The sequence below is a fragment of the Manacus candei genome, unplaced genomic scaffold (genome assembly GCF_025592945.1).
Source record: "Manacus candei isolate 608988 ecotype Guabito, Panama unplaced genomic scaffold, ASM2559294v1 h1tg000077l, whole genome shotgun sequence".
Classification (NCBI taxonomy): Eukaryota; Metazoa; Chordata; class Aves; order Passeriformes; family Pipridae; genus Manacus; species Manacus candei.
The window spans coordinates 6,646,326-6,661,590 of NW_026138125.1; the positions used below are offsets into that span (position 1 = coordinate 6,646,326).

Here is a 15,265-nt window from a genome sequence, read left to right on the forward strand (position 1 = left end):
ACATCAGCATTACTAAATCTGATAATGGAATTACTGGCAGATAATTCCAGGCCCTTTCTGGATAATTTAGCAGAAAGTGGGGCTCCTCTGCTGATCTCATTGCTGTGCTGGGAGAGCTGTAATGCACTTCTAGCTGCAGGGAGAGCACAGGAGGGGTTATGAGCCAGAGAATCTATTTTGTTTTGCTCATAAAAAGCCCAAAAAATGACCAGAGAAGGTCCAGGCAGTGCAGCTGAAAAGGAAATTCTGCAGCTCTTTGTCCTTAGAGTTCACAGAGGGTGTTTTGCTGTGTGTGCCTGGGTGTGGTGTGTTTTACCCAGCTCAATAATACCACTTTTATTCACATATATATATATTCAATATGTTCCTATTCAACTCTCTGAGCTGCAGTGTGTGTAGTAACACACTCAGAACCCTTTGCCAGCTGTCCAGGAAAGCCCAGCTTGTCACCACCAGTTTCTCAGTGTGGGACAAGGTGGTGTAAATATTCTTGCTGCCAAATGCAGGGCCAGGTTGGGACCTTGGGTTTTGAACGAGATTTAAACGATTCTGAATTTCTTGATGACTGATTTCGTTTATCAGTGATGAATTAACTTATCAGAGATGCAAAAACCAGATTGTTAAATGCTCCATTTTCCTCCTGACAACTGGTGTAAAAAAGGGAGGAAACGGTAATTCTGGCTTGTAAGGAATTTTTTTGTCTCTACTTGTCTAGTCACCTTACAGGATGTTTTTATGAACTAGAGGTACAAATAAGAATGCCTTGACTGGGGTAGGATTGCTGAGGATTTCCAAACCAAGCTCTGCAGCACCGTGATCCCAATCCCACAAACAGGTGGGTTTGACAAAGAGCATTGGGGTCTCCATTTAGCAGGTTCCTATTAAGTTTTTTTTAAAATATTATCAAAATTTGTATATTTTTAAAATAATTACCTGGTCCTATTAAGTTTTTTTTTAAAATATTATTAAAATTTATATATATATTTTTAATAACTACCTGATCCCCCCATGCTTGTGCTTGAGGGAGACTCGGGTGGCTGGCACCAAAATTGTGAGGTTTGAATAAGTCAGGCAAAACTAAGAGTTCTGTTCTTTTATTAAATCCAGAGGGAATGAGGGATGGAAGGAAATCAGTGCAAGAAGCAGAAGCTGGTTGTGAGGTTGTGGATGGGGGGTGAGCAGGTTCCTCCTTACACAGAGGTAAGAGGAACAGGGTGAGAGGAACTGGGCTCCAAGTGACCAGGGTTTGTGTCTGGCTGTGCTGGGGGGATTTTGGGGGAGCTGTGCTCTCTCTTCTGCACCCCCACCTCTCTGAAACTGAGTGTAGTGAAGGGGGAGAAGAAACTGGACAAACTGGGAGAACACACTGGGCAAACTGGAATAAGAATCAGGAGGTAAAAAAAAAAAATCGGTGGAAGTTTTTGGGCACCATGGTTTAAAAAAGACATTAAACCATGAGAGAGCATCCAAAGGAGGATGGGGAAGGGTCTGCAGGGGCTTTATGAGGGGGCTGGAGAAGAGGAGACCGAGGGGAGGTCTCACTGGGGTCTTCAACATCCTCACTCCAGTCTGTGCCCTGCGTGAGCAGGAACAGGACCCCAGGGAATTTTAGGTTGGATCTCAGGGAAAGGTTCTTCCCCCAGAGGGTGGTTGGCACTGCCCAGGCTCCCCAGGGCAGTGGGCACAGCCCCAAGGCTGCCAGAGCTCCAGGAGGGTTTGGACAACGCTCTGAGGGACAGGGGGGAGTGTTGGGGTGTCTGTGCAGGGCCAGGGGTTGGACTGATGATCCCTGTGGATCCCTTCCCACTCAGGATATTCCAGGATTCTATAAAGAGTTACCAGAGGGAAGGGAGGTCAGTGATCTTCTGATGGGGCTCAAACACTGACATTCTGGTGCCTTCCTTCCTGGAACAGCTGATTTTCCTCTCTGTTCTTGTTAAACAAGCTTTGAGCTTGTGGGACGTGGACCTGGCAGGGCTGGGTGTGCCCCAGGCACTGCAGAACCAGGACAGGGAGAGGTAGAGGGTGCCCAGAACCCCCTCAGAGTGGCCCTGCCCGTGCAGGGTCTGTGCAGTGAAGGCTGTTCTCCCTCTGTGCCTGAAGAGGTTTGTTGCCAGGAGCAACTTGTCTGCATTAGTTTGTAATTGCTCTGCCAGCCTTGACATCTCAAGGCCCTTCCATCCCCAAGTCGTGGCTGTTCCAGCACTTCTTGAGCTGCAGAGCTGAATGTCTCCAACAGATGCAGGTCAAGGCCTCAACTCATCCAGCTACAAAAAAAGAAAAAGGTAATTTTGGGGCAGCCGTGCATCAAACATCTCTGTGGGTAAAACCTGTGGTGCTTTCTGCCCTTTCAGTTCTTCTTTTGAGTATCCCTTTTCAGTGGAAGAGGTAGAGGGAAGTACATTCTGTCATTCTCCTTCTGTAATTCTCCGAGTTTTAATTAAATTGCATGAAAGGAGGCTGGTGCAGAGCAGCTACACTGTAGGCTTTTAAAATCCTGCTGCAGCATCAGGTCTGTAAACATTCCAGCTTCCAGCACTCCTGGAGTTTAGTGCCTCAGTCTGTAAATGAGGAAGTGAGTCTGAGTTGTTGTTGCTGGTCTCCCAGTGAATCAGGACCAAACTCGACCAGCAAAGGCATCGAGGGGTTATTCCCTGAGCTCTGGGGTTATGGTTGCTCTGTGAATCAGGAGCACACTCAACCAGCAAGATATCAAGGGCTGAGGGTTGTTTCCTGAGCTCTGGGAGATGGTTACTCCATTAGGTTATGAATGTCTTGGATACTACTAGCCTGGACTCTGGAATAATCGAGATTTTCAGTTCTTGAGGGCAGAGGAAAATAAATCTACACATCCCAGTGTTGCTGTTGGTCCCACAGCTGCTGTTGGTGAGGGTGGGATGAGAACACTCGGCTCTGTTTGGTGCAGAACCACGTTCTTGCCGTGGCCATCACACAGGGGGTGCTTTGGCTCCTCACAGGTCGGTTTGGAGGGCAGAGACGTGCCTGGGCTCAATGCTGGTGGGAGTGCCAGTTTTCATAGAATCACAGAATCATAGAATCAGCTGGGTTGGAAGGGACCTCAGAGATCATCACGTCCAACCCTTGATCCAACCCCGCCGTGGTTCCCAGCCCATGGCACTGATGCCACATCCAGTCTTGTCTTAAACACCTCCAGGGATGGAGAATCCACCACTTCCCTGGGCAGCCCATTCCAATGGCTGAGCACCCTCTCTGCAAAGAAATTCTTTCTAATCTCCAACCTCCCCCTCCCCTGGCACAGCTGCAGACCCAGCCCTCTTGTCTTGCTGATGGTTGCCTGGGAAAAGAGACCAACCCCCCCCGGCTCCCCCCTCCTGTCAGGGAGTAGCAGAGAGTGAGGAGGTCTGTCCTGAGCCTCCTCTTCTCCAGGCTGAGCCCCCCCAGCTCCCTCAGCCTCTCCTCCCAGCACTTGTGCTCCAGTCCCTTCCCCAGCCTCGTTGCTCTCCTCTGGCCCTGCTCCAGCCCCTCCATGTCCTTCCTGAGCTGAGGGCCCAGAACTGGACACAGCACTCAAGGTGACCCCCCAGGAATTGAGACCCCCAGGAATTCCCCCCTCAGGATTCCCTCACCCAGTGAATTAGTGGCTCTGGATTAATCCCTGAAGGAGACTAAAGCCCAGCTGCAAGTGCCACAGGGTGCTCGGGAAGCGCTTTCTCCGCGGAACAAACGTGGGCAGTGGGGTGCAAGGATCTCCCTTGTTCCCTTTTCCAGGGTTTATCCACCCTGACAGGACACCCCACGACCAGTGGTGAGGATTATTCCCTGATCCCCCTCCAGCCCTTGCTTTTCAGAGCACGCTGACAGCAAAGCTGCTCCCGGGGCCGGCGGTGCCCTCTGGTTTGGTCGTGACCCCTCCTGACCCGGGGTGGATTTGAATCCTCGACTGACAGCGCTCAGGATCCCATTACTAATCTCCTGAGCCACCCAGTTGCCCCATAAATCTGCAAGTGATATGTTTAACAAAGCAGAGATTAACACAGAGGCTGCCAGGGCAGAATTGAGATGTAGTTTGGGCTGGTTTGTGCTCTGCTTTCCCAAGGTGGAGCTTCCTCAGCACCAAAACTGCTTTGTTTTGAAATATTCACCTGTTCTGCTTTTTTGTTGGGGTATTATAAACCCTGACAACCTGCTCCACGCAGCTTATTCCCACAGTCCCCACCCACGATGGCCTTGTCTGACCCCCCTTCTGTTGCTGCCCCGAGATGCTGCCTGAGGGAGGTTTTCCTGCATTGTTTTCTGGCTGTGAAATTGTAATTTTTGGTCAGAGAAAATCACAGTGTTCTCCAGATAACAAAAAACCAGCCGTTTCCAACCAGTTTTGAAGCACTGAATTTTACAAAATAGAAATGAATCACGAAAACCACGGGATGGTTTGGGTTGGAAAAGCCCTTTAAGAGCATCAGTCCAACCATTCCCCCAGCACTGCCCCAGGTCCCCAAGTGCCACATCCACATGGCTTTTAAATCCCTCCAGGGATGGGGACTCCACCACTTTCCTGGGAACCTGTTCCAGTGCTTGATCACCCTCTCTGGGAATAAATTCTTCCTAATATTCACTGTTTTCATTCTCAACTGCTCCTAAAATCCCAAGACCTTTAGCTAGAGGAGTCTCAGGCTTCCTGAATTCATTTTCTCTTCTCCAAAGAATGTTTTCTGTATTTCCTTTCTAAGCTGTTAGTTTGCATTGGTTTATATACCAAATAAATTGTCAGATTCTCTTATCCCATTGCTACAAGGAAGTAGGGTAGGTTGTTTGGAATGCTGGAGCCTGGTAAAAACCAGGAAAAATTTGGATAACTTGCACTAGTTTGCACCAGTACAAGTCAATAATAATAATGAGAGAGCTGTGACTCAAAATATTGCTGTGTCAGAACTATAAAAAATGTTGCTCAAGAGGATTATTTAACAGTTGCCTTTGTTTTGGGAGCTTTTTATACTTAAAATTCCTATAAAGTTTCTTTAAGAGCCTTTTTTCCACGTGGAAGAAAGGCTTTAAAATAAACTTCTAAGGTTTGATTTCCTAAATTGCAGATCTTTAGCAAAATAAAATAAGGCTTTCTGAAGTGTTGGGGTTTTTTGGGGTTTTTTTGTTGTTTTTTTTTTCAAGGAGTTAAAGGTTCTTTCTGCTGGCAGGGAGAGCTAAAAGTGGATCACTGGCCAGGAGCCAAATTCCATTAGCTCCACAGAAATATTCATAAAGTAGATCAATAATTAAGCCCTCTATGCAAAAGAAATGCTGAGTTTGTCTCAGATTGCTCTGCAGTGCCTGATCATACATGGTTTAATTTATTTTCCAAATGAGTTTTTGGGAATATTAGCAAGATTTAAGCTTTTTTTTTTTTTTTTTTTGGACAACTTGGTATGACTATTTGGCTTATTTAGGTTTATTCTGAATAAATTTCCTTTTTTTTTCTTTTTAACCCAGGCAAATTCAGAAATTTCATCCACTGGGTGATTTGCTGCTGCTGCAGTGTTTTTATAGGGCAAGATGACACAGAAAATGGATTGGGATGGCAGTGGCATTTCCTTAGTCAGTGCAACAGAATAGGGGGAAAATGTAATAACTGAATTTAACATAATAACTGAATTTAACTGCTTTTCTTACATGCTTCTGTTTTCTCCCTCTGTTTGTAACCATGTTTTTGATTCTCAGTAGAGATAAATGGCTTTAGGAGAATAGAACCTGTTTATTCCTTGGGCTTTACCAACAACACTGTAACAACCCTGGAGCTGCAGAACCTCTGTAGCTTGTGGGGAAAAGAATTCCCTCTGTCTCATAAGTTCAGTGCAATTCCAGGGGGGATTTGCAGGGCCAGCTATTTATCCCACTTGGGAATGGAGGAAGTGTTCAGTCAGTGTGGCCTCTGCATTTTCAAAGGGAGTGAAGACTTGAATTCCTGCTCTCTAGGCTGGAGGGAAGGAATGTGTTTTATTCCACCTTCTGCAGGAGAAACTCGGTGCAGTGCAGGACGTGCCTGGACTGAAAAATGGAATTGCCACTGGTGATAATTTGCTTTCTCCCCTCTCTGAAAAATTCCATCTTCCAGGCCTGCAATTACCCATCTTTTATTTATAAAACCTTTCCTACAAGAGCACTTAGGGGAGGGAAAACTTATCTGGGAAATAATTGGCCCCGTTAATTAAGCTGCTGCACGTCACGTGGTGCTGTTACCTGGCTGCTCTGGCAGTGGCATCGTGTGCAGCCAGTCAAACCCACTCACAGGTCATTCCAGCTGCATCAGTAAAACCCTTGGAGCTGGACAGGGAGCCAGGATAACAGTGACAGGGATTCAGCACAGTCACAGTTTGCCAAACAATTTGTCCGATAAACTGAGCCCTGGTCTCTGCAGGGACCAAAGGCTTTCCCCAGCTGATGATTCCATGGCTCACTGCAGCTCTTTCACAGGGATAAAGGGGGGGGAAAAGAACCCTCCTGCTCCTGCTGAGCCCCTTTCCACACCTCCTGGCACAGGGATGCAGCTGGAAGCACGGACACGTGGACCTTGTGACCTGTGGTCCCGCTTTGGTTGCTGGTCCTTAGGGCCCCATAAACATGGATGCACCCAGAGTGAAGTCTCTCACCCAGGAAGAGAGTTAGAAAGGAATTCTGGAAGAGGATAGGACTGTGCTGATGGGATGTGGGGCCCAGCCAGACAAGCAGGGTGACCAGCAGCCTCCTCACAGAGCTGGTGCTTTTCCCCCTTCATCCCATGTTGGTTCCTCCCTAAATCACCCACATCACTCCCTTTCCCTGCCATTGTCCTCCCACAGACATCCCTAAACTCTGGTGTCATCCTGAAATGGTGCCCTGTCAGGATGGTTCTTCCTGGCTCAGAGCATCCCAGAGAGGTTTGGGTTGGAATGGGACCCTAAAGCCCATCCAGTGCCACCCCCTGCCATGGGCAGGGGCACCTTCCACTAGCCCAGGTTGCTCCAACCTGGCCTTGGACACTCCCAGGGATCCAGGGGCAGCCACAGCTTCTCTGGGAAACTTCTCTGGGACCCCCTCCTGCCTCTGTGCTCTTGTGCTCCTTGGGATGTGTTGTCTGCTCAAGCAGAACAAACCTGTGCCTCTCTTGTGAGAAATTTCAGTGATATCTCTAATTTTAGGGGATGGTTTCAGGCTAAAACTCCCCATCACACCCGAATGTCTCCTCACAGCCCCTCAAAATCAAAGAAACCCAGCACTTTGTATTCTCTCTTCCTCTTTTCTACTTAAGCAATTCTATCCCTGAGCTCCCTGCTGGCTCTTGGGAATTCTGTCCTGAGCCACCTCACCTTTTTAGGAGGACTTTGGGGATGGGGCTGTGGATTCAGATGCCTGAAGGTGAGGTGTCATCTCACAATCCATGGGTGGAGTCGACCCTCAACTTCTACCTGAAGATCACAGGGATTTAAGTATGGAATTGTATTAGGGCTTCTCATTCTTAGCACTGAGAACTCCTCATTTCCTGTCTGGGTGGAATTTCGGAGAGTTGAGAGGTATTTTATTTTATTTATTTTTTTAATTGAGACTGTATTAGCTTCTGTTGACAGTACAGCTCTGTGATGGTGCTTGTAAAATTTGGTAAATTTGGAATTTATGGTTAAAATCCTTTTGGTACTTGTGAAATCCTCCTTTTTTTTTTTTTCCTTTTAAAATACCAAGCCTGTAAACTCAATAGGAAACCTTGATAATGTTAAGCCAGTGAAATAATAATTGGCAATATCTATGGAGACAATCCTTGGTGCTATTGAAGGGCCAGAGCAGAATCCATCTTGCTGTCAATACAACTTCAGCAGGAATTGTGTGGGTGGATTGGAGCACTTATCCCAGCCATTATGCAGCAGTGGCACAAGTTAATGGAACAGATTGTCAGGGGGACTGTAGGAAGCAATTGCATAGGAAGGACGATGTGATTTATGTATGAGAGATAATACACTGCATGTAATGAGAAAGTTTGGGAAATAATGTATGGAGGAGGTGCACGGATAAAATCGTTGGCATAGCTCAGAAAATAACATTTTATTTCTGGCTGCTTATTGCTTCCTCGAATTGCTTCCTGATTTTGGTGTTTAATTCAAGCTGAGTTACATTTGAAAAAAAAAAAAAACCAACAGTGATGTTATTTCTGAAGATGACAATGGGGAGGGAAAAAAAAGGACTGCTTGGGATCAGGCTAAAAATCCAGGGGATGTTTGTGTTTGCTCACCCTCCCTCTCTGTTCTGGAGCAAACCTTTTGGATCTGCCAGCGTGTTGTTTTTGTAGGGTGGATTTGGCTTTTGTTGCCTTTGTGGAAAGTCTGTGAAAAAATTAAGAGATTATAACAACAACAGGAACAAAACCTAAAAAAAATCCACCCCAAAACATAAAAGCCTGGAGCTGGTGGGTGTGGTGGTGAGGAGAGGAGCACGAGGAGACAGAAGGAAGGGTCCCAAAGCTGGACAGGGTGAGGGGGGGACATGGGGAGTGCCCAACTTTTCTCCAGCATCAGAGATCCAGGCAGGAACTCCTGAACAAGGAATGAGGGAGGAGCTGGTGGTGAAGGTGAGGAGAAGGGGGTTGAGGGAGTTTAGGATGGAAAAGAAGTGGTGGCAGAGCAAAAGAAGCACAAACCCTCAAGCTGAGGGTGGGCAGAGGGTCTGTCCCTCTTCCCTCCCTCACGGGACAGAGCACGAGCCTTTAGTTGCCTTTGTGGAGGTGAAGCACAAAATCCTCCCCAAAAAAACCCCATAACTGCTCTCACTTTGTGCAGTCATTTTGTCCTTCACATCCATTTATTTTCTTCAGGTACCAGGGATGAGTTTTCCAGCCTTTCAGCTTCCCAAACAAAAATCCCCAGGAAGAAATCTGATCCGTGAGCTGCTGCTTTGCCTGTGCAGCTTTTCAGTCTGGCAGATAAATAACACTTTGCAGGCAGTGGAGCACAGTTTTGATGGGATTGCTTTTTTTGGGGGGGCTCTCTGACATTCCAGGCACTGGAAGAGCTGGATTGATTGCACCAGAGTGGTGTTTGCCTGTAATGCTGTGCTTCCCACAGTGGGATGATGAGCTGACATTGCTCTCTAAGCCTCAAGTCAGGCATGAAGGAAATAAATGGGATAAAGGGATGTCTGGGGTTGTGTGTCCATGTGGGGTTTGGCCTCTTGAGTTAGGGATTATTGCCTAAGTGCTTGGGATGAGCAAAATGGGGGTAAGGAGGCAAAAAGTTGCATTGTTCTGGAATAGTTATAGCAGGGCTGGGCAGCCCTTTTCATCCTGGGAGTGAAGAGCTCTGTCTTGCTGAGAGCCACAGTGTGCACTGGCCATGAGGAGCTGTGGAGAGGCAGAGTTTGGGGTGGGTGCTGTCTGGGTGCCCCCACATTCCTGGGAGTGAGAACTGGGTTCAGGGTTGCATCAGTCCTGTTGGTCCCAGTCGCCTCTTCGGGGTTGTGTCTCACCAAGTGGGTGCTTGGGGTGGCCCAGTTTTCAGCAGAAACCCACAAATTATTTACTAAACAACTTAAAGATTGCCTTCTTATCCTTGAGTTCTGAAATCCCAGGGCAAAATATGAACACACGGGGATCAGGGGCTGCAGGATCAACATCAGTGATGTTGGTCTGAGTCTCCTTGCTGGGGTTGTGTCTCACCAAGTGGGTGCTTGAGGGCTCAGTTTTCAGCAGGAACCCACAAATTATTTACTAAACAACTTACAAATTGCCTCCTTACCCTTGAGTTCTGAAATGCTGGGGTGAAACATGAACACACGTTGCACTGGGATTAGGGGTTGTGTCAGTGGTGTTGGCTCAAGTCATCTCTTTGGGGTTGTGTGGGTGCTTGGGGGGCCCAGTTTTCAGTACAAACCCACAAATTATTTACTATAAATTATTTACAACTTATAAATTGCCTTCTTATCCCTGAGTTCTGAAATCCCAGGGCAAAATATGAACACACTGGGGTCAGGGGTTACATCAGTGATGTTGGTCCAAGTCTCCTTGTCAGGGTTGAGTCTCACCAAGTGGGTGCTTGGAGTGGCCCAGTTTTCAGCACAAACCCACAAATTATTTACTAAACAACTTATAAATTGCCTTGTTACCCTTGAAACCCAAAGTCTCAGGATGGAACATGAACACACATGGTCAGGGGCTGCATCAGTGGTGTTGGTCTGGGTCACCTCTTTGGGGTTGTGTCTCACCAAGTGGGTGCTTGGGGGCCCAGTTTTCAGCACAAACCCACAAATTATTTACTAAACAACTTATAAATTGCCTCCTTACCCTTGATTTCCTAAATCCTGGGCTGAAACATGAGGCACACACCCAGCCATCCAGCACCTCCCTGTCTCCTTCTCCCCCGTGGCTGCTGCTCAGCCGAGTTTCAGGAGCCGGCGAGGGGAAGCTCCTGATCTGCTTGAAGTCAAATCAAAGTGTGACAAAAATGGTTAATTGAGCAGAGCACTGGAACAGCTGCTGGAGTGGCACACGAGTGGCACATCCCCACGACAGAACAACCTCCTGCATGGGGTACCAGCCACCTCGTTAGCTTTGAAGGCCTCGTTAAGTCGGTGTCAGGTCTCTGATGGCAGATGAGAAGGATGTTACACATCCTCTTAGTGCAGCTTTAAAGGAAGGGTGCGTGTTTTAAATGCAAATGTCGTGCTTGTTGTTGGGTTGTAGGGAGCAGAGCTGCTGTCTGAAGGATTGATTGGCCTTTTAAGTGTCAGGCAGCTCTATTTTTAGGGGTAGTGATGCGTGTTTGCCTTGTAACCCATTAGACTCGCTGCAAAGAGGAATCAAAATGCATGTGCAAGTTGTATCCATGTGAATAAGTGTCAGTCCTGGTGTCACCTGGGAATCAGGGCAGCTCCAAGGGGAAATGGTCCAAAATGTCACTGTGGGGTTTCCACACAGCACCTCGTTGTTTGTTGGGGCTAAGGATAAAAATCACGACGACTTCTGAATAAAAAACAAACTTAGAGCAGCATAACAGCCCGATGGGCAGCCTGGTTTGGGTCTGATCGGGGGTTTTATTGACACATTTACATGTTTAGCCTAGAAATGAAACCAGTAGAGTGCTGGGACTGGGCTGGGCCACCCCAGACTCGGCACAACCAGCTCTCAGGACCTGCAAACTTCAGATTCTCTCAGCTCTGAGTGCTTTTCTCACACCAAGTCTCTCACTAGTTTTCGGTGATGAGCAGCAAACCCTTTGCAAATATTTCCATGGCTATTCCCCCAGTATTTACATCATTATCCCCCCAATATTTCCATGGCTATCCCCCCAGTATTTACATTATTATTCCCCCAGTATTTATATTATTATTCTCCCAATATCTACGGGACTATTCACCCAATATTTATGTGGCTATTCCCCCAATATTTATGTGGCTATTCCCCCAATATTTACATGGATATCCCCCCAGTATTTACGTGGTTATTCCCCCAATATTTGCATGGTTATTCCCCCAGTATTTCCATGGCTGTTCCCCCAATATTTCCGTGGCTATCCCCCCAGTATTTACATTACTATTCCCCCAGAATTTATATGGATATCCCCCCAATATTTATGTGGTTGTTCCCCCAATATTTCCATGACTTTCCCCACAGTACTTTCATGGCTGTTCCCCCAGTATTTACGTGGATATGCCCCCAATATTTATGTGGTTATTCCCCCAATATTTTCATGGCTTTCCCCTCAATATTTACATGGATATACCCCCAATATTTATATGGCTATTCCCTCAATATCTACACGACTATTCCCCCAATATTTACACGACTATTCCCCCAATATTTATGTGGCTATTCCCCCAATATTACCATGGTTATTCCCCCAATATTTACATGGTTTCCCCCTCAATACTTACATGGCTGTTCCCCTGTAACTCCCAGGAGGAAATAACCAACTCTTGCTGATATTTCAGCTCATTGTGTCCCACAGCCCTCCCTGCTGACCCAAATGTGAGCACACAGGAAACATATGCCACGTTTTATTTGCCAGCTCTAGAAAAGATGGGTTTGGAGCACACGAGATGTCACATCTGTTTAGGCCACAAAATATTGCACTGAATGGCTCCCTTTGTGAGAAACTCTGCATTTCCTGATGCCTGTTAAATTGGGATTATAAGCTGTGTTAAATGTGCTTTATCTTATGAGTTCCTCTTCTGTTTGCAGCAAGGGAAGCCGTATGTCTTTGATAGAGTGTTACCTCCCAACACAACCCAGGAACAAGTTTATAATGCCTGTGCCAAGCAGATTGTTAAAGGTAGGTGTTGTCTTTGCTTATCCCTGCTTGGGGGGAGGGAAAGAGATGTCTCCCTGTCCCCTCGAGCCATTTAAAGACTGGATAATAAATGTTTCGGTGTAATTAGTAATTAGTGATCCCAAGCATTTCCTTTTTTCTGGGGCTTGTCTGGGTAAAAAAAAATAACCACAGAAGAGCTGAAGGAATCGCAGCAGTTGTTCCTTCCTTTCTCCTCGTGTTATTCCACACAAACACTTGCTTTTTGTGCTATAAGGAACAAAAAGTGTTTTCTTCGTGCAGTGTGAGACTGTTCAGTCCAGGATGAGCGTGGAATATCTGTACCTTGGAGTGGGAGGGTGGACTATGGAAGGAGAGTGTAGAAAGCACTGGTTTCTTCTTTGCATGCACAGAGCTTGCATTTAAAATTGAAATGAGAACACAGGTGCCTCTCAGATGACACCCTGTTTGTTTGAAACAAAACCTTCATGAGCTGTTGAATTTTCGTTTGAGAATCAGAGTTTTTGGGTGCATTTTTGTCACTTGCCATAACCCCCCCACCTCCCAGATCACCCTCAGACCTCACATGTGGTCCCGAGGCTGGGTGGTCCCTCCCTGGTGGTATTCATAACATCATGGAATATGCTGAGTGGGAAAGGATCCACAGGGATCATCAAGTCCCACTCCTGGCCCTGCACAGGCACCCCAACAATCCCCCCTGTCCCTGGGAGTGTTGTCCAAACCCTTCCTGAACTCAGCCTTGGTGCTCTGACCGTGTTGCAGCATCTCAGTAGTCCCTGGTCTGGTTGTTCCTTGTGTGGTGTCCCTGGGCTCTCCCTGAGTTTGGTCCTTGGGTTTTGGTTTCTAAATCCAAGTGTGTGGACAGTGGGAATGGTGTCAGAGCTGGCCAAGGCTGGGTGGGGAACACTTGGGGAATTCTGGAGATACTGGGGGTGTGCACAGGGGTGCAGGAGCTGCTGGAGCCATGTGGGAGGACCTGCTGGTGCTTTAGGGATGGAGCTGGATCTGCTCAGAGCTCCTGTGTCGGGAGAGCTCCCTGGAATGAGCAGCCCCGCTCCAAACCCTGGGTGCAGTTCTGGAGGAAATCGGTTCTCCTGCTCCAACAACTTGGAGCAAACCAACCTGGTCCCACCCAGGTGATCAGGGGAGAAACAAAAATGTTGCTGTTGGAGAGTGGAAATGAGCATAAAATTTTGTTACCTCTTCTCAGAGGGAGCCTGATTACAGCAATTCTGCCTTCAGAGGGGTAAGCCTTAATAAAAACTGGTGGGGCTGGAGTTGAGGGATCATCAGCTGGGGTTGCTGACACACCACTCAGCTGTTTGGAAGTTTGGGAAGCTGTTCCAGGACTCCAGGGTGTGCTGACAGGAGCAGCACTGGGCTGTTTGAGGGGATTTATATCCCCTGTGGAAGTTGGTTTCCTCTGAAAATGGTGAGAGGAATAAAACCCTCGGTGAGAGGGATTTGGAAGAGCTAAATCAGGGAGTAAATTGTCCTCGTGCCATAAATAGGAAGGAAAATAACTCTCCAAAGTCCTGCTTGGAAGGAGAGCTCAGAGTTACCTTCCACATAGAAGTTTGGTGGGGAGGGGAAAAAAAGAGAAATGGGGGGAAAAAGAGAGAAGAGGGGAATAAAAAAGTGAGGAGAGTGATGGGGAGGAAGAGAAAGGAAGGATGGGGAGAGAAGAGTGTAAGATGGGGAGTGAGAATGATGCATATTTTAGTGAAATATATGAAATATATGAAATAAAACACTAAAGAAAATATTAAAGAAATAAAATACTAAATGATTAATAAATAAATAAATACAAAAATACGCACTTAGGATGTGGGGAATCACCACTGGGATTGCATTTTTTCCTAAAATACACTAAAGAAGATACTAAAGTAAAATAATCAATAAAACACTAAAAATAAAATACCGAATAAAATCCCCAAATAAATAAAATATTAAATACTGTACAATAAATAAATAATAAATTCCTAAAATAAATAAAATACTAAAATAACACACTGGGGTGTGGGGAATCACCACTGGGATTGCATTTTTTACTAAAATACACTAAAGAAGATACTAAAGTAAAATAATCAATAAAATACTAAAATTAAAAAAAACCAACCAAATAAAATTCCCAAATAAATAAAATATTTAATTCTGGATAATAGATAAATAATAGAAATTTTATAAATAATATTTTATATTTTTATAAATAAATTTTTATAAATAAATTTTTATAAATAAATAAAAAACTAAAATAACACGCTGAGCTGTGGGGAATGACCACTAAGGATTGCATTTTTTTCCTAAAATACACTAAATAAAATACTAAATAAAGTAATAAGTACTATCTAATAGATAAATAATAAAATACTAAAATACACACTGGGTTGTGGGGAATCACCACTGGACATTGCATTTTTTTTTGATGATAAAATGTTATTTATTCCATCCCTCCTCAGGAAAAGACACATCTGGCAGCAGCTGAGTGGCCTTTATGGGGAGGGGAAATCCAGCTGGAAATCAGGGAGGAAGGGGGGGAGTTGGACCAGGAATTGAGAAAACTGAGAAAAACACTTGGACTTAATAATTTTTTTCTGTGTGTTTGTAAAAATCCCAACTGATCTCAGTTCAGTCAATTGTTTAATCTGTTTTTTTCCCCTCACTCTGGAGTTTTGGCCTATCTGGGGCTGCTTCTCTCTGGATCAGTGGGCAGATGGTCCAGGAAGTCACTGAAAGTGGAAACCCTTCCAGCCAAAATAACCTTTTCTGCTGCTGAGGCCTCTGACTTATTTAACTGCACACAATGAAAAGGGCAATTTTTTACAGAATAAAGTAAATTTTGCTAATTGGGAAGGTAAATTACTTATCTCTGCTTCCTCAGCAGACATTGATGCGAATTCTAAACAATATTCTTGCATAACAGTTGATTAATTAGATTATTTCCCCCCTTGGCTTTGTTTCTGTATGGATTTGATTTGGTACCTTGGATCCACCTGGAGTTAATTCCC

The 15,265-nt window shown here is 45.8% G+C and overlaps 1 protein-coding gene and 1 long non-coding RNA gene across 2 annotated transcripts in view; one reads left to right on the plus strand and one right to left on the minus strand.

Moving 5' to 3' along the window:
• LOC127481214 (uncharacterized) overlaps positions 1-15,265 on the minus strand; it is a 228,311-nt gene that overhangs the window by 139,341 nt on the left and 73,705 nt on the right. The window lies entirely within an intron of this gene.
• The window catches only part of KIF5C (kinesin family member 5C), a 72,564-nt gene that overhangs the window by 10,698 nt on the left and 46,601 nt on the right, over positions 1-15,265 (plus strand). Inside the window, exon 2 of the mRNA XM_051810157.1 lies at positions 12,170-12,260. Coding sequence (XP_051666117.1) covers positions 12,170-12,260 — 91 coding nt within the window. The remainder of the gene's footprint in view (positions 1-12,169; positions 12,261-15,265) is intronic.